Source organism: Thamnophis sirtalis, unplaced genomic scaffold (assembly GCF_051295495.1).
Source record: "Thamnophis sirtalis isolate CommonGarterSnake01/CBP01778 unplaced genomic scaffold, rThaSir2_p1.2 scaffold_12, whole genome shotgun sequence".
In the NCBI taxonomy this organism is placed as follows: Eukaryota; Metazoa; Chordata; class Lepidosauria; order Squamata; family Natricidae; genus Thamnophis; species Thamnophis sirtalis.
In genome coordinates this window covers 56188353-56212660 of record NW_028261392.1, presented here as the reverse complement: position 1 = coordinate 56212660, position 24308 = coordinate 56188353, and the positions used below count along the sequence as shown (strand labels likewise).

The following is a 24308-nucleotide window of genomic DNA, read 5'->3' as shown; positions in this document are numbered from 1 at the left end:
CTCAAAAAAGATCAGAAACTGTGTCAGGTCTGAGACTAACATAATTTTTAAAGTTTTGTAATTAAATTTCTTTTAAATGCAGCTCAAATTCAAACAAATGAATAGGGTTTTAACTTAACAGAACTGAATCACCATCATTTGCACAAATTCCAGCCTTATCTCTCTTCTGTATTTTTAACTCTGTTAGAGCAATTTCTGGAAATTAACATTCCACAAATAGCTGTCTATATTTTGGTTAAAATACGAAAATAATATTACCAAGCATCTGATGAAAGGAAATTTTCCAAAAAGAAATATGTTTTGGGCAGAATATAGATTAGGCTTCCGGCACCCTCACTATCTTTGCATTCTTGAGAAGGAATTTAAGAAATAGTGGTTGTTTCTTGCAACGATTCCTTAAACACAGTTTCAAGGTGACGTTTGAGAGAGTCTGTTGCTCTATATACAAATCTTGGAAGGAGAATGCATTCCTTAGATCCATATTGACTGCAGTGAGCACTTTCCCAGAAATACAAAAAAAAAACATCTCAGGCTCTTGTTATCTTATTATCTCATAGCCTCTGCCATAACATAAATATAAGTCAAGTATTAAAGAAGTTTCAAGAAACATTATGTTAGGAAAAACAATTCATTTTAATTCAGTTGTACTACTTTTTTAGTGTTTCAGTTGTGCAATTCCAGCAAGATATAATTATTCGTAAAGTATGAGTACCAAATGCAAAAGCCAAACTTAAAACTCATGCAAGTTTCTCAACCTTCGTACCACGTAGACCATTTACAGGTGTAATAAAGGATTTGTCTTCAAACATTACAGCATATAACGAAATAGGTGCTGCAATCTGGAACAGCAGCCGTTTTAAAGCATTAAAGAATTATATAAATAGTTATCTCCAAGATTCCAAGATGAAGTCATGTTTGCATTTTTTTCTTATTTGTAGCCTACTACTGATTTTTAAGGAAACTCAATTTGAGTGAAGATTCTTCAAGGTGATAGTGAAACCTTTGTTTAAATACTCAGTCTGACACAAAAGAATCATAAAATCCCGGATTAGAAAGATGATCTCTTCTGGATATTTCAGACACCATTCTTCACTAGCTGGTGGATCCCACTTTGGTCGATAATCAAAGGAGCATGGAATTCTTTGTCTTTGACCAACTCCACCAATCCCTAGGAAAAAGGAAACACTCAGGAACTAGTCAGGATAAATTTAGTTATCAGTACAGCAAATTTAACCATCAAACTTAATCTAATACGTGACCCGTCAAAAGCGCGGACGGCAAAAGCGCGATCGACAAAATCGCGCCTTTGACGTCATCACAGCGTGACGAAAAAGATTGAAAAATTCAAATAAAGATTAATAAAAATTAAATTAAAGCAAGCCGATTCACATAAAGGTAAGGGTTAGGTTTAGGGTTAGGGTAAGGGTTAGGTTAAGGGTTAGGGTTAGCTTTAGAGCGTTAGCGTTAGCGTTAGGGTTAGGTTAAGGGTTAGCGTTAGGTTTTTCGTTACTTTAACGGTTAGGTTTAGGGTTAGGTTTAGGATTAGGTTAAGAGTTAGGTTTAGGGTTAGGTTTAGGGTTAGGTTTGGGGGGCTTAGGGTAAGGTTTTCGCTTTATTTTTACATTTTTCGAACTTTTTCGTCGCGCTGTGATGACGTCACAGCGCGCTTTTGTCGAGCGCGATTTTGTCCTACGCGCTTTTGTGGTGGAACCAATCTAATATACAATTTGGACTTTCCATTTGAGAGAATCAGTTTCAAATTCCTGTTCAGATTGTACTGGGTGGCCTTAAATATAGCTTTCTAAATCCTGTTTTTTTTTAGGTATATGCTTTAAGGTATTATCATCCTCCATTAAGTATTATTATGGGGATGAAAGTTAAGTGTTAGGAGCACTTGATATATTCATGTTAAACCTTCAAGCTCACAAGTCCAATTACTCCTGCATAATTATAGTATATGAGAACAGTTTTGATGAAAGCCCCCTTATGAAGGATTGCAACAGTATTGTAATTAGTTGCTTACCCAATTTTCTATGAGGCAGTTTTGTAAGAGTGATGTTTTAAAGCTGCTATTGGAGTAGGCTAGCGAGTTTAGCAGTCTAATTTACAATAATATAAACATAATACAAATCCCAATATCAAGTAGGAATGAAGTAGTAATCCATAAATGTATTGTATGCTGTAATTATATTAACACCAATGGACCATTTAAATTTGTAATACAAGTGTTCAGCAACTAAACATCCCTCTCTATTCATAATTCAATGCAAGCATGGGAAACAAGGATTACATGCTAGGGACTTTTGTTGTGAGCCTCACGAATACCAACTTTCCATTATTACATCACACTCCTTTCACAGAGGTTGCTTGGTTCAACACTGCCCTATCATCTATATTCATATTTAGCAATAGCATTTAGACTTATATACTGCTCCCCAGTGCTTTACAGCATTCTCTGTATGGTTTACAGAATCAGCATATTGCCCCCAACAATCTGGGTCCATTTTACCAAGCTCGGAAGGATGGAAAAGTGAGTCAACCTTCAGTCACTCAGGATCAAACTGTTGGCAATGGGCAGAGTTAGCCTGCAATACTTTATTCTAACCTCTGCACCACCAGAGCTCATTTATCTTACCATCCAAAAAGCAGAATTTCGACTTTAGGACGGGATGTTTAGGGGAAGGCTGGGGGAGGAGAAAAAGAATTCAGAATACCACAGCAACTTACTTCACCCCCATAGGAGACAAGAGGAGAAATCTCACACTGAATTGGCGAGTCATTTGCATCTTTCAAACTAAGGAACAATCATAAAGGAAAGGTGTTAGTTCATAATGAGAAATACATCAATACTCCTATATCACTTGTGCACATGGCAAACTTGTTGAGGATATGAATGTCTTTCTCTGCTCATCATGAAACTTGTTTTTAGTGCTGCAGAAATCTAAATAGTATTAACAGCATGCAAGGAGAGGGAGGCAGGGAGGGGGAGAGGGAGGCAGGGAGGGGGAGAGGGAGGGAGAAAGAGAGAGAGAGAGAAGTAGATAGCTAGATAGATAGCAAGATAGATAGCTAGTTAGCTAGTTAGCTATCTAGATAGATAGATAGATAGATAGATAGATAGATAGATAGATAGATAGATAGATAGATAGATAATAGATAGATAATAGATAGATAGATAGGCACTAGGTAGGGAGACAATATTTTCAGAAATATTTTTTTCTCAGTGAAAAAAAGAGAAATATTGAAACCTATAGACAACCCTCAATTTTTAGTATCATATCTATACACTATTAAAACTTTTGTGTCTGCTTGTAATCTTCAATTGTGCTAAGTGGTACATCATAAGGGCAACAATTTCTGAAACAAGCATGCATAAGAGGTGCCATGAGAGCTGAAAAGGATGCACAAGGTAGCATGAGAGATGCCATATGGGTCAGAGAGGGTTGCAGGAATGCACAGTAAGTGTTGTGTGGCTCAATTAGGGTGTTAGAAGCACAGCATCAGTTTCAACGGCAAAAAGCAGTTAATAAATCAGTATAGATATGGGAGAAGCAAAGAAAGTTTTCAGAGATACAAACAGAGTGTCAGTGTTAACTAGTTTTATTTCTTTTTTTTCCTCTTATCATGTGTCTTTAATTTCTTTCACCCACTATTTCTCACTCTATTTCTATCCTTGCATAAAGATACTTGCCCATCATGCTAGGTACATGCTTAAGAGTCACCTGATGAATTCCTATCAAGATAGTCGAATTGAAAGATGGATGTTCCATCCAGAGTTGCAGAGAACAGCAAGATGGGTGGTATATAAATTTAATTTTAAAAAAATGAATGTCAATACAGAAAAAAATTATAACCACTTCACTGAAATCAGAAAATGCCAGCAGACATCTATCATTGGGTATAAAGCATATCCAATGCTCCCAAAAGAATAAGTTATTGCCTATACAGACATACTAGGTGTCCATTTAAGAATACTGTACTGACCAACTGGGAATATCTCTTCAAACTCTAATCTCATCTCTTCCTCTTCAGCTTGTCTCTATTTGTTCTAAGGACAAGCAGCTTGGTGATCAGAGAAAAACTTTCACTGATTTGCTGAGGTATGAAAATGTTCAGTGAGTTAGTGGAAGTACCTAGATGGCTTGGACTGATCTTAAAAGCGAAGCAGAGCAGACATGGTGATGACATAGTGATAAAAAGCAGTAGACTATTTATTAGGTCTGTAGATTAGACAAGAAAATATTTTTAAAAAAAACACCAAATCAGTCCTCTGTTGCTGCAAGAAAACCACATGGACATGACCTCAAAGCCACCAGAAGTACAGCACAATCTCAATGTTTCCCTTTGTGCATGTTAAGAAACATGAAAGGTTTTTAGCAATCATTTCTCCTCTGTTCTAAATCGCCAAGCATAGGAGGAAGAATTCCTGTCTCTCAAAGCTTATGTAAGACAAAAATTAATATTGCAACTTGGGGGGTGGGTGGGGGAAGAACAGGAGAAACCATTATTTTCCAAACTGCAAAGCAATGTGTATATCTCACCTCTTGATTTGAGTTTTCTAGGAAACAGAGAGTCGAAAGTGTCATTTTTCACTTACAACGATGGGAAAATAACAGGAGACAGCTTGATGTTTTTTAACATCCTCCAAACTGGAGTGCGAGGAAAATATAGACACAGGTAGTCCTCAACTTATAACCGGTCACTTAATAACTGTTTGAAGTTAAGACAGTCCCCCCAAAACCACTCATGACCTGCTTTTGAAATTATGACAGCTTACGACATCCCCGCAGTCATGTATTCTGCATTTTAAGCTCTTAGTGACTAGCTCACCTTCACGGCCGTTTGCAATGTCCCATGGTCACATGACCATGATCTGTAATGTTTTTGCTGGTTTCCAGGGTTTATTTTCAGTTTCCATTAAAAAAAAAAACACCCATGGGGCAGTGTTTCTCAACCATGGCGACTTTAAGTCCTGTGGACTTCAATTCCCAGAATTCCATAGCTGGCTGGGGAATTCTGGGAGTTGAAGTCCACAGGACTTAAAGTCGCCAAGGTTGAGAAACACTGCATTGGGGGAAACTGATTCCTCAACAACCATGCCATTCACTTAACAAATGCTGCAAAAAAATATTTAAAAAATAATGATCTGGTCATATGATCCCTTCACTTATGACCAAAGGGACCATTGACTGTAATTCCAGGTTCAATTATACTCGTAAGTCGAGGAATGTCTCTAAAAGATAGAACTTTCCTAGTATTCAAATGTTTCCTTTACAAAGGATTGAAAGCGGAAGAAGGTGGCTCATATAATTTCTGCTTAGCTTAGGGTAATATTATATATTAAAATATTCTCTTTTCCTTGGGTCACACCAGGAATAAAAAGGAAACCTCGTTCCCAAGTTTTATTGGAAAGATGGGATTTTTTTTCTCAACGTTCTTTATTTTCTGAAAAGATAACATCAATAAAGATGTGTATCTAAAGAACGGTGTCTTTCCAAAGTTGTGTAATGCCTGCCAGAAAATCGGGGGATAGAGGTGTTGGGCGGAAAGACACAAAAGGTAGCTAGCACATTTAAAATGCTATTCCATGTTTTCCCGAAAATAAGTCCCAGTTTTTTTTTCAACCAGGTCTTATTTTTTTGGGGGGTGTCATCCACTGACTCACCTCACTTGTGCGAATCATCCCAGACTCCTTTTCACTGTCAGAGGCCTTCGGGAACTTATTCTGCAGTCGGCAAAGCTTTCCTGAAGGCCTATGCAGCCGATAACAGAGCTCCAGATCGATGTAGAGGCCTTTAGGAAAGCCTTCCAGCCTTGCAGCTGCAGAAGAAATGTGACCCGACAAAACTGCGCTCATCAAAAGCACGCCGACAAAACCGTGTCGCTAAAACCGCGACGTCATCAACACGCTGACAGCGCGTCGACAACAGCGCGTCGACAGAAGGGCGATTTAAGTTAAGGTAAGGGTTAGGTTTAAGGTTAGGGTTAGGTTTAGGGTTAGGTTTAGGGTTAGGATTAGCGTTACATTTAGGGTTAGGGTTAGCATTACGTTTAGGGTTAGGGTTAGCATTACGTTTAGGGTTAGGGTTAGCGTTAGGTTTAGGGTTAGGTTTACAGTGCGCTTCTGTCGCCGCGCTGTTGTCGGCGCGATTCAGCGCTCATTCGTGGGCGCGGTTTAGAACTCACAGTTTTGTCACCGCGGTTTAGTCGGGCGCGGTTTTGTCGGTCGCCTTTTTGTCGCTGAACCCAGAAGAAATGGGCCAGCAAGGCAGGCATTGGAGTATGCGAGGCGTGGCTGCAACTATCCAAAGGTAAGTAGTAGGGCAGCTCCAAAACCCCCACATCCCAACCCTAGCTTAATTATTACCCGTGTGCCTCGGCCCACACGGTGCACCCTGGAGTGGGAGGGTTCTTAATTAAGGTGTCATCTTTAGGGCTATGACAACCCTGACGTAGGGCTTATTTCGGGGATAGGGTTTATATTGGGCACACATCAGTGGTGGGATTCAAATAATTTAACAACTGGTTCTCTGCCCTAACGACCATCTAGGTAGGTGGGGCTCAGTGGTCATGTGACTGGGTGGGCATGGCCAACTCAAGGTCACTCAGGTCGATGGATGCTTCGCCTTAGCTGTTACAATGTAATAAGGGTTAACCGGAGAGGCAGTTTCTGTAAGCAGCAATAAAGATTATGCTAGAAACAACACCAGAATGCTTCCTTCCTGCCTTCCTTACAGGATTAGCCCTGTAAAGTGGAAGAAAACAAAAGGAGATTTCTTCCAACAATTGGTTCTCTGAACTACTTAGAAAGTTACCAACCGGTAGAACACTAGCTACCCCCTTTTTTTTAATCCTGGGCAGTGCCAATGAAGACTCTCAATGAATAACCAAGACAAAAAGAGCTGCTTCTAAAGATATGGAACCTATACATTTGTTGACTAGAATGCTTGTATCTATTACCTCTTCCTGCAAGACTGGCTTTCAGAGAAGACAAAACAGTGTCATTTAGGATATATGACAGAACAACTATAATCTCAAGGAATTATTAAATACCTATTCAATAACCTAAGACCTATAAATAAGAAACCCCTCTATTCTGTCCTCAATCACCTTTGGATTGCTCCCTTTACTGCCCTCTTCATGAATACTCACTAAGGCTTCACTAATGCTCCTTTTCCTATGATCTCTTTTTCTTCATAATCTAGTCATAATGCGCTCTACATGGGGCAGCCCTTGAAGAGCATTCGGAGACTTCAACTTGTCCAGAATGCAGCCGCGCGAGCGATTGTGGGTGTACCTCGATACACCCACGTTACACCTATCCTCCGCGAGCTGCACTGGCTTCCAATCGGTCTCCGGATACGCTTCAAGGTGCTAGTTATTACTTATAAAGCCCTTCATGGTATTGGACCTGGGTACTTGAGAGACCGCCTGCTGCCAATTACCTCCCAAAGACCCATTAGATCGCACAGAGTCGGCCTCCTCTGGGTTCCATCCACCAGCCAATGCCATCTGGCTACGACCCGGGGGAGGGCTTTCTCTGTTGCAGCTCCGGCGCTTTGGAACGAACTCCCTGCAGAGATTCGGACCCTCACCTCTCTCCTGGCTTTCCGAAAAGCCGTTAAGACCTGGCTGTGCCGACAGGCCTGGGGTTGATGAGCTCCCTTCCCCTCTCGACAGGTGTGGTTGTTGGTTATTTTAAATGTCTATTTTGTATTGCATGTTCCCCTTCCTGTTGGAGTTGTTCGCCGCCCTGAGTCCCTTTTAGGGAATAGGGCGGCATATAAATAAAATGAAACTTCAAACTTCAACTTCAAACGAGTCTGAACAGCCTTATATTCTCCATTCCTCCTGCTCCCAAGGTGGAAAGTAGAATTCAGTAAGATTTATGCAGTAAAAGATAAGATCCAAAGACATACATTTGCACAGACTTCCCTGCAAGCCCCAGATTTTTTTTAAAACAAGAACACGGCAGGAGCATCAATGGGGTGCCAGCATTATGCTTTAGCGTCTCTTCTTTCCCATTCCAACAACGGTGTTATGTTTCCAGAGCAGTCCACCAGCAAAGCTTGTTACTTAAATTTTAGAAGCCACAGATTTCATAGGTGTGAAATAAGCTCTACACATGCAGAGTAAGGTCTTCCAAGAAGTGAATCTAAGGTAGCCACTGGCCACTATTTCATAAGCCCCAAGAAATAAGTAAATAAGAATTGCATTTAATGCAAAATAAAAAGCTGGAGTACCAAGACCCTACATGCTATGGAGAGGTGTGTTAGCCAGAACCCAAGCAGACCCACCACCATGCATCCCAGCGGCCAGAGACAGTATATTTACTTGGGTTTGGCATCAGCTTGAATCACATCTGATCTTCCATTTCTGTCGCTGTCATATGGGGGAAAAAAGGATTAATGAGCAGGGACACAACATTGAGGGGTGTGCCAAATCTTAAAAAAGCGTCTTTCTATGATATGGGAAGGATGGAGTGGGCAGATTCTACCCATCTATTTAGGAGGAGGTTGGAAGCACACAGGTAGTCCAACATACTTGTTTAACAACAATCTGAAGTTATCATAATGCTGAAAAGTGACTTATGATTTGTCCTCAAAGATATTGTTGTTGTTCCACTTCCATGGTCATGTGATCACAATTTGGTTGCTTGGCATGGCTGCAGAAGGAGATTTCTTCCAACAACCAGTTCTCCAAACTGCCTGGAAAGTTACCAACCGGTTCTCCCGAATAGGTGCGAACTGGCTGAATCCCACCACTGAGTCACATGATTGCGATTTGCAACCTCCCAGCTGGTTTTCTACAAAAATCAATAGGGGAAGCCAGATTTGCTTAATGACTGCATGATTTGCTTTACAAATGCAGTGATTTGCTCAGCTGTGGTAAAAATGGTCATAAAATTGGGTCCACTCATATGATGATTCGGTTAACAATGTCATTGCTTGGTGACTGAAATTCTGATCTCAGAATTCTGTTGTTCTAAGTTAAGGAATACCAAACTGAATGGCAGTTGTTTTTTTTTAATCCAGAACCCTATTTTTAATTATTGTATTTTTATTTATCGTGGCACGACAAAACCGCGCTCGACTAAGCCGCGCCCGATTAAACCGCGTCGCTGACGTCATCAACAGGGCGACAATAGCGAGCGCGGAGAAAGAAGGGCGCTTTAAATAGCGCTTTGAAAGCAAGCCGATTCAACTTAAGGTAAGGGTTAGGTTTAGGGTTAGGTTAAGGGTTAGGGTTAAGTTAAGGGTTAGGAGTAGGTTTAAGGTTAGGTTAAGGGTTAGGATTAGGTTTAGGGTTAGGTTTAGGGCTAGGTTAAGGGTTAGGTTTAGGGTTAGGTTAAGGGTTAGGGTTAGGGTTAGGTTTAGGGTTAGCTCTAGGGTTAGGTTAAGGGTTAGGGTTAGGTTAAGGGTTAGGTTTGGGGTTAGGTTTAGGATTAGGTTTAGGGGGGTTAGGTTTAGGTGTTAATTTTAGGTTTAGCGTTTACAGCGTGCTTCTGTTGTCGCGCTGTTGATGACGTCAGCTACGCGGTTTAGTCGAGCGCGGTTTAGTCGAACGCGGTTTTGTGGTGGAACCTTTATTTATAACCTAATGTTATTTTTTATAAATAAGTTAAAGGGGCGAACACACACACAATGCTCCTTCCTCCCCCTACTTTCCCCACAACAACCATCCTGTGAGGTGAACTGGGCTGAGAGAAAGTGACTAGCCCACAATCATCCAGCCTAAGGCGGGAGTAGAGTTCTCTAGATGTTGTTAAAATGTCACTCCCAAGGTTGCACCCAGCCTAGCAACAATGAGGGATGTTGCAAATTGTTATTTCAGCAATATTTGAAGAGAAAAATGTTGCTTTTCCTTGAATTTCAGAGATCTTTCTTTAGTCACGATATTTTTTTGACCTTGATACTCAACTTCAATATGTTTCTTGGGACATTAAGCCAGCTGAATATTTGTATCACAAACATTCAACCTTTCTTGCTATATAATAAAGGTGATGAGCTTTTAACACTATACCATGTCATCTGACGTTTTCTTCTTCACTGTTCCGCCTACATCAAAACAAACTATTGCCATCTCTCCCACAAAAGATAACTGAGGGGGCAAGATTCCAAAGTCAAATGTTTGGGAGCATTCGGGTACAAACAAATGGGGTTATTTAATACCAATTCAGTGGCCCATCAAGCTCAGTTCAGGAACGGAAACTTTAAATTGAGGCCTAAACTTCATGTAGTTCATCTATACGGACATGCTATTTTGATTCTTGATCGCTCTTTCATACACGAAGCTGTTTTTTTAATTGTGATTTTGTTTTTCCAAAAATCTTTCTCTCTCCCAAGAGTATATGTTCAAACTCCAGTCTCAGACACGGAGGATACAGACTAGACCAGCATTTTTCAAACTAGGAAATTTTAAGGTGTTGATCTTCAACTTCCAGAATTCCCAAACCAGCATTCTGGAACATTGGTATAACACAACTGTGTATGTTCTCTCAGTTGAACTGGAATTACATGCAGACAACATAAAGTGCTATTATTAGAAATGTAATATAAAAATTAGGGGAAGGTCAAATTTTCTAACCGTGGAATAGCAGGCAGGCGTGTTCCATTTTCATCCACAAAGTGTCCGCCAGCGTTGAGAACCCAACAGTGATGAAGTGACATCAAGGAGTGTCTCGCCGTGGTGGGATTGTCTTTGCCATTTTGGCTGTCGGCATTTTTCAAAGGGGAGAATTCGTTTTCTCGCAGCACTTCGTAAACCACAAAGTTCCTGGATTCAAAATAAAGCTGAGATTGGTCAACTGTAAAGATTTTAATCAGTTCCTGCTTCTGCTACCATGTTTCCCCAAAAATATGACCTACCACGAAAGTAAGTTCTAGTTTGATGTTTACACGTGCGCCCAATATAAGCCCTACCCCCAAAATAAACCCTAATTAAGACTCAGCCCACTCTAGGCTGCCTGGGTAAAAATTAAGCTAGGGTGGAGATGGGGGATGGAGCTGCCCTACTATCTACCTTCGGAGAGTTGCAGCCAGGCCTCGCATACCCCAATACCTGCCTCGCCAGCCCATTTTTTCAGCGGCCGGCAAGGCTTTCCTGAAGGCCCCTGCAGCCAATAACAGGGTTCCAGATTGATCTGGAGCTCTGTTATCGGGCTGCAGAGGCCTTCAGGAAAGCCCTTCTAGTTGCAGAAGAAATTCCTGAAGGCCTCTGACAGCGAAAAAGAGGCCTGGGGTGATGCGTGCAATTGAGGTGAGTCAGTGTACGACACACACTCCCCAAAAATAAGACCTGGTGCCTCTTTTGGTGGCAAAAAAATATAAGACAGGGTCTTATTTTTGGGGAAACACAGTACTATCGACAGTCGTATAGATGGACATTAGCAATAAACATATGCCAAGGAAAAGTAAACAAGAAGGGAAGAAAACACTTCTACAATTATTTATATCTTCACCCAAAACATTTTTTCAAAGCTTTCAAAACTAAAATGCATACCAACTTTATAGCAATTGGTGGAACTAGCTGTAGTCCTTCCTTTAGATAGGCACAAAGATAAGCTGGCATTACAGAGACATTGAAGAAGTTTGCCTTGAGCTCCAGTCTAAACAGGATGGCCACCAAGTATCTGCTTTCTCCTTTAAACCACATGTGTTCCTCCTGTTGCTTTTGATTGGTTCCCAAGACAACTTTAGAACAAATCACTGTTCCTCATTCTTCTGTAACACCATACATGTCCTACAAATGCCACACAATCTAATTTGAATATTATATGTAGCATATCCTTTTTTGATCCATGCTCAACCGCACATCTTACTCTTCTATCTGCTAGCTTCTTGTAATAGCAATAGCAGTTAGACTTATATACCGCTTCATAGGGCTTTCAGCCCTCTCTAAGCGGTTTACAGAGTCAGCATATTGCCCCCACAGTCTGAGTCCTCATTTCACCCATCTCGGAAGGATGGAAGGCTGAGTCAACCTTGAGTCGGTGAGATTTGAACCGCTGAACTGCAGATAACAGTCAGCTGAAGTGGCCTGCAGTACTGCACCCTAACCACTGCGCCACCTCGGCTCCTCATTAGTATGTGATGTAGTGTTTTCAGACAGCTCAGCTTCTTAGCTGCACTCAAAATAATAATCTCATGAAATCAGGAATGGGGCGGGGATGGGGAACTTTCAAAAGAAAAATAAAGTCAAGAGTTATACCAAGATGCACACAAAATAAGTCAGTCAGTCACTTGGGACTTACTTGGCAAACTGGAAGATATCAAATACAAATTTTTCCATTTTAATTCCATTTGGTTTCTCAGGCTTCAGAGCTTTTCCTGTGGCCACGTCTACATGTGGGACTTTTTTCTGAGCGATGTGATGTTGCAGCTGAGGTTCATAATTACTGAAACATCAAGACAGGAGAGTCAGCAGAGTAAGAAGCCCACCATGGTCTATCTCCATTTTTTAAATCCCATCATTCTGGCAGGCAAATAGCATCTATTCCAAAACTAGATAGCCGAGCCACCTTTATACTCCTGTAAGAAAGTAGCACTACTGTTAATTACTGTTAATTCGGGCTCACCACTGCTTGTAGTCTCTTCCTGTCCCTTACCTCAGGTGTCTCCAACCTTGACAACTTTATGACTCGTGGACTTCAACTCCCAGAATTCCTCAGCCAGCTGAGGAATTCTGGGAGTTGAAGTCCACAAGTCGTAAAGTTGCCAAGGTTGGAGACCCCTGCCTTATCTTGTTTAGAGTTCAGTGTAAACATCCACGCACTAAAATCGCTTGGCATATTTTCCGAAATAATCTAAGTTTTTGTATGGATGTTGACCTTGAGCTCTGAACAATTCTGATTCTACATACCAGAGACTGTGCCACCTCATCACTTATCTTTTTCCTGTCAGGACATCACTAGCAATGTCCTCTGATGCTAAACATACAGATGAATCTTGTGCCAAACTAGGAATCATTAGTAAAACAAATAAGCAAATCCCAAAATTAAGCTGAATATAAACGCATCTTGGTTAAAACCTTGAAAATTAAACTGAATTAATATAATAACATCCTGATAAGGGCATCTCAGAAAGGACCAAGGAGAAAAAAGCAATGATAATCATGGGGCCAGAAGGAGACCATCAACAAAGGGACTTTAGAAAAAAATGGGTAAGGAGAAATACAGCAGAAGGAAAATAAAATCCGCTTCAAGGTGCTGGTCGCTACCTATAAAGCCCTACATGGCATCGGACCTGGGTACCTGAGAGACCGCCTCCTGCCGATTACCTCTCTCAGACCAATTAGATCGCACAGGTTGGGTCTCCTCCGGATTCCATCTGCCAGCCAATGTCGGCTGGCGACCTCCCGGAGGAGAGCCTTCTCTGTTGCAGCTCCGGCCCTCTGGAACGAGCTCCCTGTTGATATCCGGATCCTTACTACCCTCCCGGCCTTCCGCAAAGCCACCAAGTCCTGGCTGTTCCAGCAGGCTGGGGGGAGCTGAGAAGCATCTACCTCCATAGAAATTGTTAATGTTGGTTTTGTTTTTAATATGTTGTCTAGTTCCCCCCTTTCCCTTGTCTTTTGTGAGCCGCCCGGAGTCCTCCGGGAGTGGGCGGCATACAATCAATCAATCAATCAATCAATCAATCAATCACGTTATATATGTCCTAAAAGATTTTTAAAAGTTTTCTACCAGCAACGTTCTTTGCAATTTGTGCAATTTGTGAGTGTTGCCTAAACTTAAATAGTTTTTTATTTCTTGGTTTGAACCATCCTGAGTATTATACGCTGTGCAAACATAATAAAAAGAAGGAAAAGAAAACATATTTTAGCATGAAGAGCAGAAATGACCTTAGAACAGCATTTCGTAGATCATCATGGTTAAAGAAAGTCCTTACTTGACAATATCTTTTAGAAACTCCATTGTGAAGTAGTGATTGGCAATGTTGCCAGCATTAAAAAGTAATCGGCCATCCGAACTTCTTTTCTGAGCTGTGGCCAGAGAAATCTCACTGTATTCCACCACTTTGTAAACACCATCTACTCGGCACACCACTCCAACTGGTTCTGTTGGGTTTGTTTTTTCAACAACCTTGTAGTGGGGTAGAAAACAGAATTGTAGTAACTTGAATTGACGTAAATAACTGATACACATTTTGATGGAATGTAATTTCCTTCTTCAAATGCAATCACTGTTATCCTGTTTAATATATACTGGCCTAAGGAAGAAAACTTTAAATGATGGGATCCAACTATGCAAATTATCTATACCAATTGAATGAGCACTGGCAAAACAAAATAATTTTTAATTTTACCACATTGTTAAAATGCTTGAAATACAACAGATCTCAATAATGACAGTGTTTTCAATACCTTCAAATACTGTATGTAGTTCAAGTTTCAAGTTTATTAGAATTTGTATGCCGCCCACTCCCATAGGGACTCTGGGCGGCTCACAACAGACAAGAAACATTTAATTTTAAAAAATAGAGAAAATAAAAATAAAAATACAGTATTAAAATTCATGTCACCCATTCCATCTAAGCGGGGCTGGATATCAATCAACAGCCCCAGGCCTGCCAGAACAGCCAGATCTTGACAGCTTTACAGAAGGCCGGGAGAGTGGTAAGGGTCCGGATCTCTGCAGGTAGATCGTTCCATAGGGCCGGCGCAGCAACAGAGAAGGCCCTCCCCCGGGGAGTCGCCAGCTGGCATTGTCCAGCTGATGGCACCCGGAGGAGGCCCAACCTGTGCAATCTTGGGTTGGGAGGTAAGTGGCAGGAGGCGGTCTCTAAGGTAGCCAGGTCCTAAACCATGAAGGGCTTTAAAAGTAACGACTAGCACCTTGAAGCGCGTCCGGAGACCAATAGGAAGCCAGTGCAGCTCGCGGAGGATAGGTGTAATATGGGTGTATCTAGATACACCCCATATCGCTCGCGCGGCTGCATTCTGGACCAACTGTAGTCTTCGAACACTCTTCGGGGGCAGCCCCATGTAGAGCGTGTTACAGTAATCCAGTCTTGAGGTGACGAGGGCATGAGTGTCTATTCGAAGTGCCTCCCGGTCCAGGTAGGGCCGCAACTGGTGCACCAGGCGAACCTGGGCGAAAGTATGTACATTAGTATGTACTAATGGCAAAGGTATGTTTTAAAGCAAAACATAGAGCGTTTGCTTTAAAGTTTAAACAGTTTAGTAGTTTTGGCTAATATCACCACAAAAGTCATATTTTGATTGTCAGAGATGAATATGGGTTGTATTGAAATCTCTGCTTTAAGATATGTAAGTTAAAACTCACCAATAAATTCTTGAAATCCAATACTCATATTAGCACAAATTCTCTGTTTAACAGAGTTCAAGCTGACTTTTATGACATTTCATTTTAGCAACAGGAGCATGCATACCAATTGGCAGATGAAGAATATGATGGTTCTTCTGTCAGAAAGAACTCTTCTATCAGATAATCAAAATTTCCAAACTGGAAAGCAGCACCAGCCAAAACAATCTCTATAATATTACAAATGTTGCCAGCTCTAATTGCTTTATCTCTGAGACACTTTCTCTCCCACCTCATGAGAGTGTCATAGCAAAGTAATCATAAAGAAATCCTCCTGCAAACTTGGTCATTTCTGGTCATTGCATCCATGTGGATTTCTTATTACTATTATGGATATGGCTTCCCAATCTAACCAAGAAACTAATTTACAAAAAGAACAGATATTGTATTACTAAATAGCTTGTGAATTACTAGTGAGTCAAATCAACCAGTCATAATTAAAACACACATCCATTCCTACTCTTATCTCAGAATAAAAAGTAAGCAACTCTGGATAAATTCTTTTTAAAAAGGTTATGAATTCACTATAATTTCTATTCTACGGAATTCTGAAATCGGAAGCAAACTCTGATCCTGAATTGGTATGCTAGGGGAAGGTAATAGATAGAAGGTAACTGATTTAAGAAAGATCAAAGAAAGATGAAAAGAGAGAGATCAACATTCAAGATAATTCCTTGGAATAATTTAGAATATATTCTCCTTTAACAAGAACCTCTAAGATTAGAACTTGACAATTACCAAATCAGAGATCTACAGGAATGGATGAAATATCCACAGAAATATAGCAAAGAAGAGAATAACAATCAGTAAAACCTATAACCAAAACGATGCCAGCAAATCTGAAGAATGACAGTGGTCAGCAGATTGGAAGAGGTCCATTTACATACCATTGCCAACGAAAATCAATTTAACGATGTGTGCAAACTACTATACAATATCCTTAATTTCATATACTAGCAAATAATGCTTAGGATCAGAGTAGCTTTTGGATTAGTTTTAAATCATCCAAAATTCCATACATGGACAGGAGATCCTATATTTTCGACTATCAGGGAAGTGTCATCAACATGTCACATTTGATTTGATTTGATTATATTTATATGCCTCCCTTTTCCCCCGAAGGGGACTCAGGGCGGCTCACAATTCAAATCAGGGAAGGGGGGTACAGACAGAAAATAAAAGACAAAACGTAACAATACATAATTTAAAAACACACAACAGTCATACCATTCGAGACGGGGGCAACAGCTCTTTAGCCCCAGGCCTGTCGGAACAGCCAGGTTTTAAGGGCTTTGCGGAAGGCCTGGAGGGTGGTGAGGGTTCAAATCCCCACGGGGAGTTCGTTCCAGAGGGTCGGAGCAGCCACAGAGAAGGCTCTCCTCCGGGTAGTCGCCAGTCGGCACTGGCCGGCGGATGGAATTCGGAGGATGCCTAATCTGTGGGATCTAATCAGTCTAGTGGAGGTGATTGGCAGCAGGCAGTCTCTCAAGCTACACAGGCTACCGTTGTTTCTTCCTCCAATTTTAAAAGCTCATTTTTATTTTCCCAATCCAACCCCTCTCAATATATATTCATCATGTAAATTGACACAATCATAAACATTTTTTGTAATCTGTGAAGCACACATCGATTTATTTTTTGATATTCTTTGGCTTTTTAAATTATTCAGCATGCATCAGCCATAATATATTTCGTATTCCTTGACTTTCTCTAAAGCTCAGTTTGAGCATCTGGCTTCTATTAATGGAAGTCAAGGAGCACAGTGAAAAAGTGGAATTAAAATTAAATACAAAGGCCAAGTTAAGGATAATAGGTACATCAACCAACATTAGAACTGACAATGAAAATATTGAAGTGGTAATTATATTTTGCCTTTTAGGGGTAACTATCAGTAGTAAAGGAACCAGCAGCTAAGAAATATGTTGTAGAATAAGCGGCACATTAGCAATAAAGGTTATTGGTTATTTATTTTTCCCAAAAAAATTATATTATAATGACTAAGAAAGGGAAGGAACAAACTCATTATCTTCAGTCACTTGTTACCTTTGCTCCACAGTCTGCTCCTTTCTGTAGACAAAAACCAATGAACCGAGGATCAGCAACTTTTACCAAAATGTTATCCACGCAATAGACATGTATGCTGCCAATTCCTCGTTGTTCCATGTCCTCTATAATATGATGAGTTCCTAAAGCTCGGTACAGACCCCCATTGCCATCTTTAGGGGAAAAAAAGAAAATGCTACTTTATTGTTTCTTGGATTGTTTGTTTTTAGCATTTCTGACTTTTTTTCAAGCTACATTTGATATACAGATGTAAAAGTTTGCAATACAGAATGGGGAACATTTTGTTCCTGGTTCTACAGGTAGCCCTCATTTAGTAACTGCTTCAGAGAGTGACTATTTGCAAATATGATAATAATAAACATGGTTAATGATAGTGAAAAAAATCATTTTCTGATCAATCTGCACATCTATGTCCAAATTTTTGAACTTGACAACAACACAAATTGTAGTAACAGTAATGATGGCTTTGTTGCATGATAATTTTATCTGAAGGAGATGGCAGCATCCAGTGATCTTCATAGCATCTCTCTGTGACATGGCTTTCTTAAAATGCGCTCTACATGGGGCAGCCCTTGAAGAGTATGCGGAGACTTCAACTCGTCCAGAATGCAGCCGCGTGAGCGATTGTGGGTGCACCTTGGTACACCCACGTTACACCTATCCTCCGCGAGCTGCACTGGTTACCGATCAGTCTCCGGATACGCTTCAAGGTGCTAGTCGTAACTTATAAAGCCCTTCATGGTATTGGATCTGGGTACTTGAGAGACCGCCTGCTGCCAATTACCTCCCACAGACCCATTAGATCTCACAGAGTTGGCCTCTACCAGCCAATGCCACCTGGCTATTACCCGGGGGAGGGCCTTCTCTGTGGCAGCTCCGGCCCTCTGGAATGAACTCCCCGCAGGGATTCGGCCTCTCTCCAGGCCTTCCAAAAAGCCGTCAAAACCTGGCTTTGCCAGCAGGCCTGGGGGTGATGAGTTCCCTCCCCTCTCGACATGTATGGTTGTGCGACTGTTGTTTACTTTATTATTTGTATTTTGTTTTTATGTTCCCCTTTTCCCCTTGAATTGTTCGCCGCCCTGAGTCCTCCCGGAGAAGGGCGGTATACAAATAATAAAATTCTATTCTATTCTTAGTGACTATTTCTCTGGAACGAACTGTAATTGTTTGATAAGGACTATCTGTACTTGCTTACTGTTGAATAGAGTTTTCAAATCAATATCATTTCCTGTTTGTTTTTATGGAAAATTTTAATACTGTTTTATAGAGCTTATTGATTTTTTTTCCTTATGCATATAACTTTTTTAGTTTTCTCAATGTATAAAATGCAAATGAAAATAAAAATAGGAAATTAAGAGAAGAAAAAAGAAAGGGGGAAAGAAAATATGGGGTACAGGAAAAAAGAAAAAGTTGTTGACTTCTGACTCCTTTTAGCACAGTTCAAGATAACATTACAATCTCGACTTTTTATTTTTACACATTAGTATAAAACTAGTCATTTCTATAATAATAAATCTATCTAATTGGCAAAAGCAATTTATTGATTTATTTTATTGATGTAGTATTTAAGTATTTGTATTTGCACATAATAATCTTTGTAAACTACAACTATTTATATTAACAAAATTCAGTATTATTTCAGATTCTTTAACCTTAAAGGGATTTTTTAAATTCCTTTTAAAACACTAACCTTTTCTTTAAAACCATTTCTAAAATTAAAACATTCTAATACATCTTTTTTTAAACTTCCTCTTACATACTTTAAAGTTCTTTCAGACCAATAAAATTCCAACTAACTCCAATTAGCTCATTAAATTTAGATGATTCCTTCCAAGTTACTCTCATAGAATATTTTTCTTCTTGTTGTTTAAATCTTTTTTTTTAGATTTTTTTTTTAAGCTAACACATCTCTTTCTTTAACTTTCTCTTAACATAGTTTGAAATACACTTTCAATAATATTTTACAAACTTTGGGAATTACTTAAGCATTTTATATATAAAGGAAAAAATACATTTTCAAACTTTAGATTAAGACTTTCTTTCAATTACAAATATCAAACCGATGAAAATCCATCCTAATTCCAATTGACTGTGGAATGATATTTATTACTCAAATAACGTTGTGCCCTGCTGATTTTATTGTAGAGATTCCTGCTAACTCCAATATGCAAAAATAATCAACCTTTTCAGAGTAATCTGATTAACTGCCTATATCTCCACACTGTTAGACTGTGTATAATTACCCAAACAAGATTTTAAAGATTGCTGAGTTACTAATTCATTCCTGTAAATCAAACAAATCTACATATTACCTGGGGCCATAGAAATTTTGCCTTTTTCTTCCAGGAAAATTTTCCCATTGAAGTCCATGGCAGGCAGCATCCCTTGTTTGAAGAAAATCACATTCTCCTTCTTCAAACCAAAATATTTGTGTTTTAGAAAAAATTCTTCAGTCAGTTCTATTGTCCTGCCACTGGTCATTATATACCTGTCCAGACCAACAAGAGAGTCATAATTTATTAAGTCAGACACAAATACATCTAGGATATGCATTCATTTTGAAACGACAAGAAATCCTTACCATGGAATAACACATTGAAGGCCATATTGCTTTTCGGCTAGCTGCTGCAGTTTTAAAATACGCTCTGCTTGGATCTGAAACAGCGTTTTATGGGAGAGTAACCCTACATCATACATTCCTTTGGGATACGAGACACCAAGCCTTGTCCCTTGTCCACCAGCTAACAGAAGAACAGCAACTTTGCTCTGAGAAATCTGTCGGAGACCTAAAGCAAAGAGGAGAAATGAAATCTCCACAATCTCTAGATATTTTATTCTACTTTTGAATAGCATAGTCGTAAGAAATTGTACTGTAAGCACAGGAAAAAAATCTGCATCTCTGAATGATATTACCATTATTGGATTGGATTGGATTTATTACATTTATATGCCGCCCTTTCCCCCGAAGGGGACTCAGGGCGGCTCACAATTCAATCAGGGAAAGGGGTACAAACAGGGGAATAAAAAGACGAACATAACAATACAAAAATTTAAAAAACACACAACAACCATACCATTCGAGAAGGGGGGCAAAGTTCTTTAGCCCCAGGCCTGTCGGAACAGCCAGGTTTTAAGGGCTTTGCGGAAGGCCTGGAGGGTGGTGAGGGTTCGAATCTCCACGGGGAGCTCGTTCCAGAGGGTCGGAGCAGCCACAGAGAAGGCCCTCCTCCGGGTAGTCGCCAGTCGGCATTGGCCGGCGGATGGAATTCGGAGGAGGCCTAATCTGTGGGATCTAATCGGTCTAGTGGAGGTAATTGGCAGCAGGCGGTCTCTCAAGTACCCAGGTCCAATACCATGAAGGGCTTTATAAGTGATGACTAGCGCCTTGAAGCGTATCCGAAGATTATTGTTTCTAGATATTTGATCTTTCTCTTTCCCTCTCTCTCCCTCCTCCCCCTCCCGCTTTAATCACAATAAATTGGTTCTCAAGCAATATACTACAGTTATATAAAGAACTCATTACAAGATAATATTTTATGCAGAAGCCTAAATCAACATAGGATGGAAAACACCCATTCTAAAACCAAAACTTTAACCTTTCTAACTGCAGAATGCAAAAATCGATACTTGCCCAAGTAACATATATATAAAAGGCTGTCAGTAACACCTCTAGGGTAAAATCTTCCTAGATAACTTCCTGCTTTCAATTGTGCCTGAAACTATTGAAGCATTTCAGTACAAGTGATTCCATAGGTAGATGTAAACATATGAGCAACTGATATGAGACAGCAATATTAAGTCTTTAACTTAATTTCTGCAGCATAGTAGAGCCTGTATATATTGCAAGTGTTCAATGGGCCTGAATGCAAAATCTCATTTTCTAGCATTTTAAATATTTCTCAATTCAAACAATCAACTTGTTTGATCTGCTCTTATCCTGCAAGCAATGCAGGGTTCTAATGCTGGGTGGGGTGGGTGGGAGCTAAAGCTAAAGTTTTTGTTTATCAAGTTCAGTTGATTCAAGCTGTAATACTAGTTTCTCTTTAGATTTTACGCTTCTTCAGTGTAATTGCTGATCATTCTTCAAAACACACTAAATTCACTAAATAATTATCATAAATCATAGGATATAAGGATCTTAGAGATCATATGATCGGTTCACCGACAAATGCGCGCACGACAAAAGCGCGCCAACAAAACCGCGGTGAGAAAACCGCGGTGTCGAAATCGCGCCCACATAGGCACGCTGACAAGAGCGCTGACAGAAGCACGCCATCAACAAACAACGCGAAAACAACGTAAGAACCCTAAACCTAACCCTTAACTTAACCCTAATAGCACTTTTGTGGGCACGCCTTTGTGGGCGCGCTGTCGACATCGCGGTTTTATCCCCGTGGTTTTGTTGGCACGCTGTTGTCGGGCGCGCATTTGTCGGGTCATATGATCCAATGCTGTGATCAGTGCAGGAATCCACAGGCATAACATCTTCAGCAGATGGTCATTCAGTCTTGTTAACATCTCCAGCCAAAAACAGCCCACTGACAAATGGCTTTTGTCATTAGGCTGATATTAAAAAAAAAACCTGTTTCCCAATAATTTAAATGTATTGTTTCTTCTTGTCTTCTGGAGCAACTCTGAAGAATTCTTTCTCTGTGTTAGGCTCTCAAATACTTGAAGACAGCTACCGTGTCACTGTACAATCTGCTCCTTTCTAGACTAACAATAGCCAGTACATTTTTCTTCAGTTTATCATCATCTCATTTGCTCTTTCTGGGACATGCTCTAGTTTGTCAATGTCCTTTTCAAAATGTAATGTCCAAAAAAGTATATAATATTCTAGATATAGCTTAAGCCAGTGTTTCTCAACCTTGGCAACTTGAAGATGTCCGGACTTCAACTCCCAGAATTCCCTAGCCAGCATTCGCTGGCTGGGGAATTCTGGGAGTTGAAGTCCAGACATCTTCAAGTTGCTAAGGTTGAGAAACACCTGCTTAAGCAATCAAAATAGAGAGGGAAAATTACTTTTGACTTTGATTTTGTAGTTCAATTGGTATAGTCTAGATTGCATTTGCTTGTTTTTGCAGCTACAACATGCCATTGGTTCATATTCAGCTTGTGATCCATTGAGAATCCAGACCCTTTTTGCATATACTGGTGCCTATTATGATCTCCCCATTATTCAAACCTTTGATTTTTTTCCCCTATCCAAATGTAGGAGTTTGCACTGACTTTGCTGCAATTCATTTTGCTGGCTTCTGCCCAATGTTCTGTTTATCAATCCCTAGCTACTATAAACAATTTAATAATAATAAGCAATAGCAATAACACTTAGACTTACATATCTCTTCGTAGTGCTTTTACAGCCCTCTCTAAGCAGTTTACAGAGTCAGCATATTGCCCCCAACAATCTGGGTCCTCATTTTACCCACCTCGGAAGGATGGAAGGCTGAGTCAACCTTGAGCCTACTGAAATTCGAACTGCCAAACTGCAGCTAGCAGTCAGCTGAAGTAGCCTGCAATACTTCACTCTAACCACTGCACCACCTTGGCTTAGGTGCCGTAAAGCAATCACCTGATAATCAAGTGAAACTTATATCTAGAAGGTTACAAGTACAGCTTCATTAACCACTTTAATGAATATTTACCGATATGCAAACAGTGGACTAATAAATGAGAATATTTCTAGCAGAGTTAAAATGAGGGGGTCCTTGGAGCTCTCTAACTAAACTGGTCTAGGAGAGATCCCACTTTATTTTTTTGTTTATCTAGGCCAGCTTCTGCAAACTGGTTTTCTCCATGTATGATAGACTAAAACATGTGGAGAGCAGCCAATTGGGGAAGTCTTCTCTAGACAATGTCATATCATTGAATTGAATTGAATTTATTAAATTTCTATGCCGCCCTTTTCCCCGAAGGGGACTCAGGGCGGCTCACAACCCAAGTCAAGGGGGGAAGGGTACAAATAAGGAATAAAAAGACAGACAAAACAATACCATAGTTTAAAAGCACACAACAACCATACCATTCGAGGGGGGGACAAGACTCATGCTGCAGCTTTACTTTCTTGAAATATTCTATGTGTCCTGTTGGATCCTTACACCTACCTTCTTTCTCCCATGCCGGCAATTGATCTTGGTCACGTGTTGTACTCCCAAGGACCTCGCGTGGCACAGGCTCCATCATTGCATCCATGCTTTCCTGCCCTGGTAAACGGCTACTATCTAACATGGCTTTTTTGAAAGCCTGGTCCAGCTCCTTGAGATCCATGGTGTTTAATTCTTTATAGAGTTCTTGTTTTTCTAGCTCATTTAATTCTTCCCAAAACTGAAGAAGATGGCTTTGTCCTGCTTCAGCCAAGCAGCGCTGGAGTATATTGATGTCACTGTCCATGACCCTGCATGAGAGAGAAAAAATGTATTTTCCTGTAATTCGCAGAGCCACTGAAATGATCGTGTATGCATTTGCTGGGTAAAAGCATTCAAATAATCTGGCTTTGCAACACCTGTGCATATAAAAGTTTAACAGGGTTAAAAGTCAGCTGTGCTGCAGTGACTTATCAACATGGTTCTGTGTAAGTTCGTATACTATCCTAGTCGTATTTAATGCATCTTACACTTAGGTAGAATTGACTTAGGTAATATACTTATTTATATTAATGGCATTTATATTAATGACATAAATGCTATTTATATTAATGTTTAAGAAATACACATCCCTCAGGATCACTCCTCTTTTCCTTAGGTTAGAATGCCCCATGCCATGTAATAACTTAAATAAAATTAACCGACGTAACCACAGGAGCTTGTTTTAAAGACCAACTTTGAAATAACATACATAGAATTAGAAACACAATGACAGTATAGAACAGTGTTTCTCAACCTTGGCGACTTGAAGTCCTGTGGACTTCAACTCCCAGAAT

General features: G+C 40.1%; 1 protein-coding gene across 3 annotated transcripts in view; it reads right to left on the bottom strand.

Moving 5' to 3' along the window:
- Positions 1 to 609: 609 nt before the first annotated feature.
- Positions 610 to 24308, bottom strand: part of UAP1 (UDP-N-acetylglucosamine pyrophosphorylase 1) — a 41700-nt gene continuing 18001 nt past the window's right edge. For 2 of the 3 annotated variants that reach the window (XM_087726704.1, XM_087726703.1), the window contains exons 2-11: positions 23494 to 23783; positions 19971 to 20175; positions 19702 to 19877; positions 17369 to 17541; positions 13890 to 14083; positions 12254 to 12397; positions 10588 to 10776; positions 8335 to 8382; positions 2728 to 2794; positions 610 to 1168 (exon numbers count right to left, since the gene is read on the bottom strand). In XM_087726704.1, coding sequence (XP_087582830.1) covers positions 1076 to 1168; positions 2728 to 2794; positions 8335 to 8382; positions 10588 to 10776; positions 12254 to 12397; positions 13890 to 14083; positions 17369 to 17541; positions 19702 to 19877; positions 19971 to 20175; positions 23494 to 23779 — 1575 coding nt within the window. In that variant the 5' untranslated portion in view covers positions 23780 to 23783 and the 3' untranslated portion in view covers positions 610 to 1075. The remainder of the gene's footprint in view (positions 1169 to 2727; positions 2795 to 8334; positions 8383 to 10587; positions 10777 to 12253; positions 12398 to 13889; positions 14084 to 17368; positions 17542 to 19701; positions 19878 to 19970; positions 20176 to 23493; positions 23784 to 24308) is intronic. The other variant, XM_087726705.1, reaches the window with a different exon arrangement.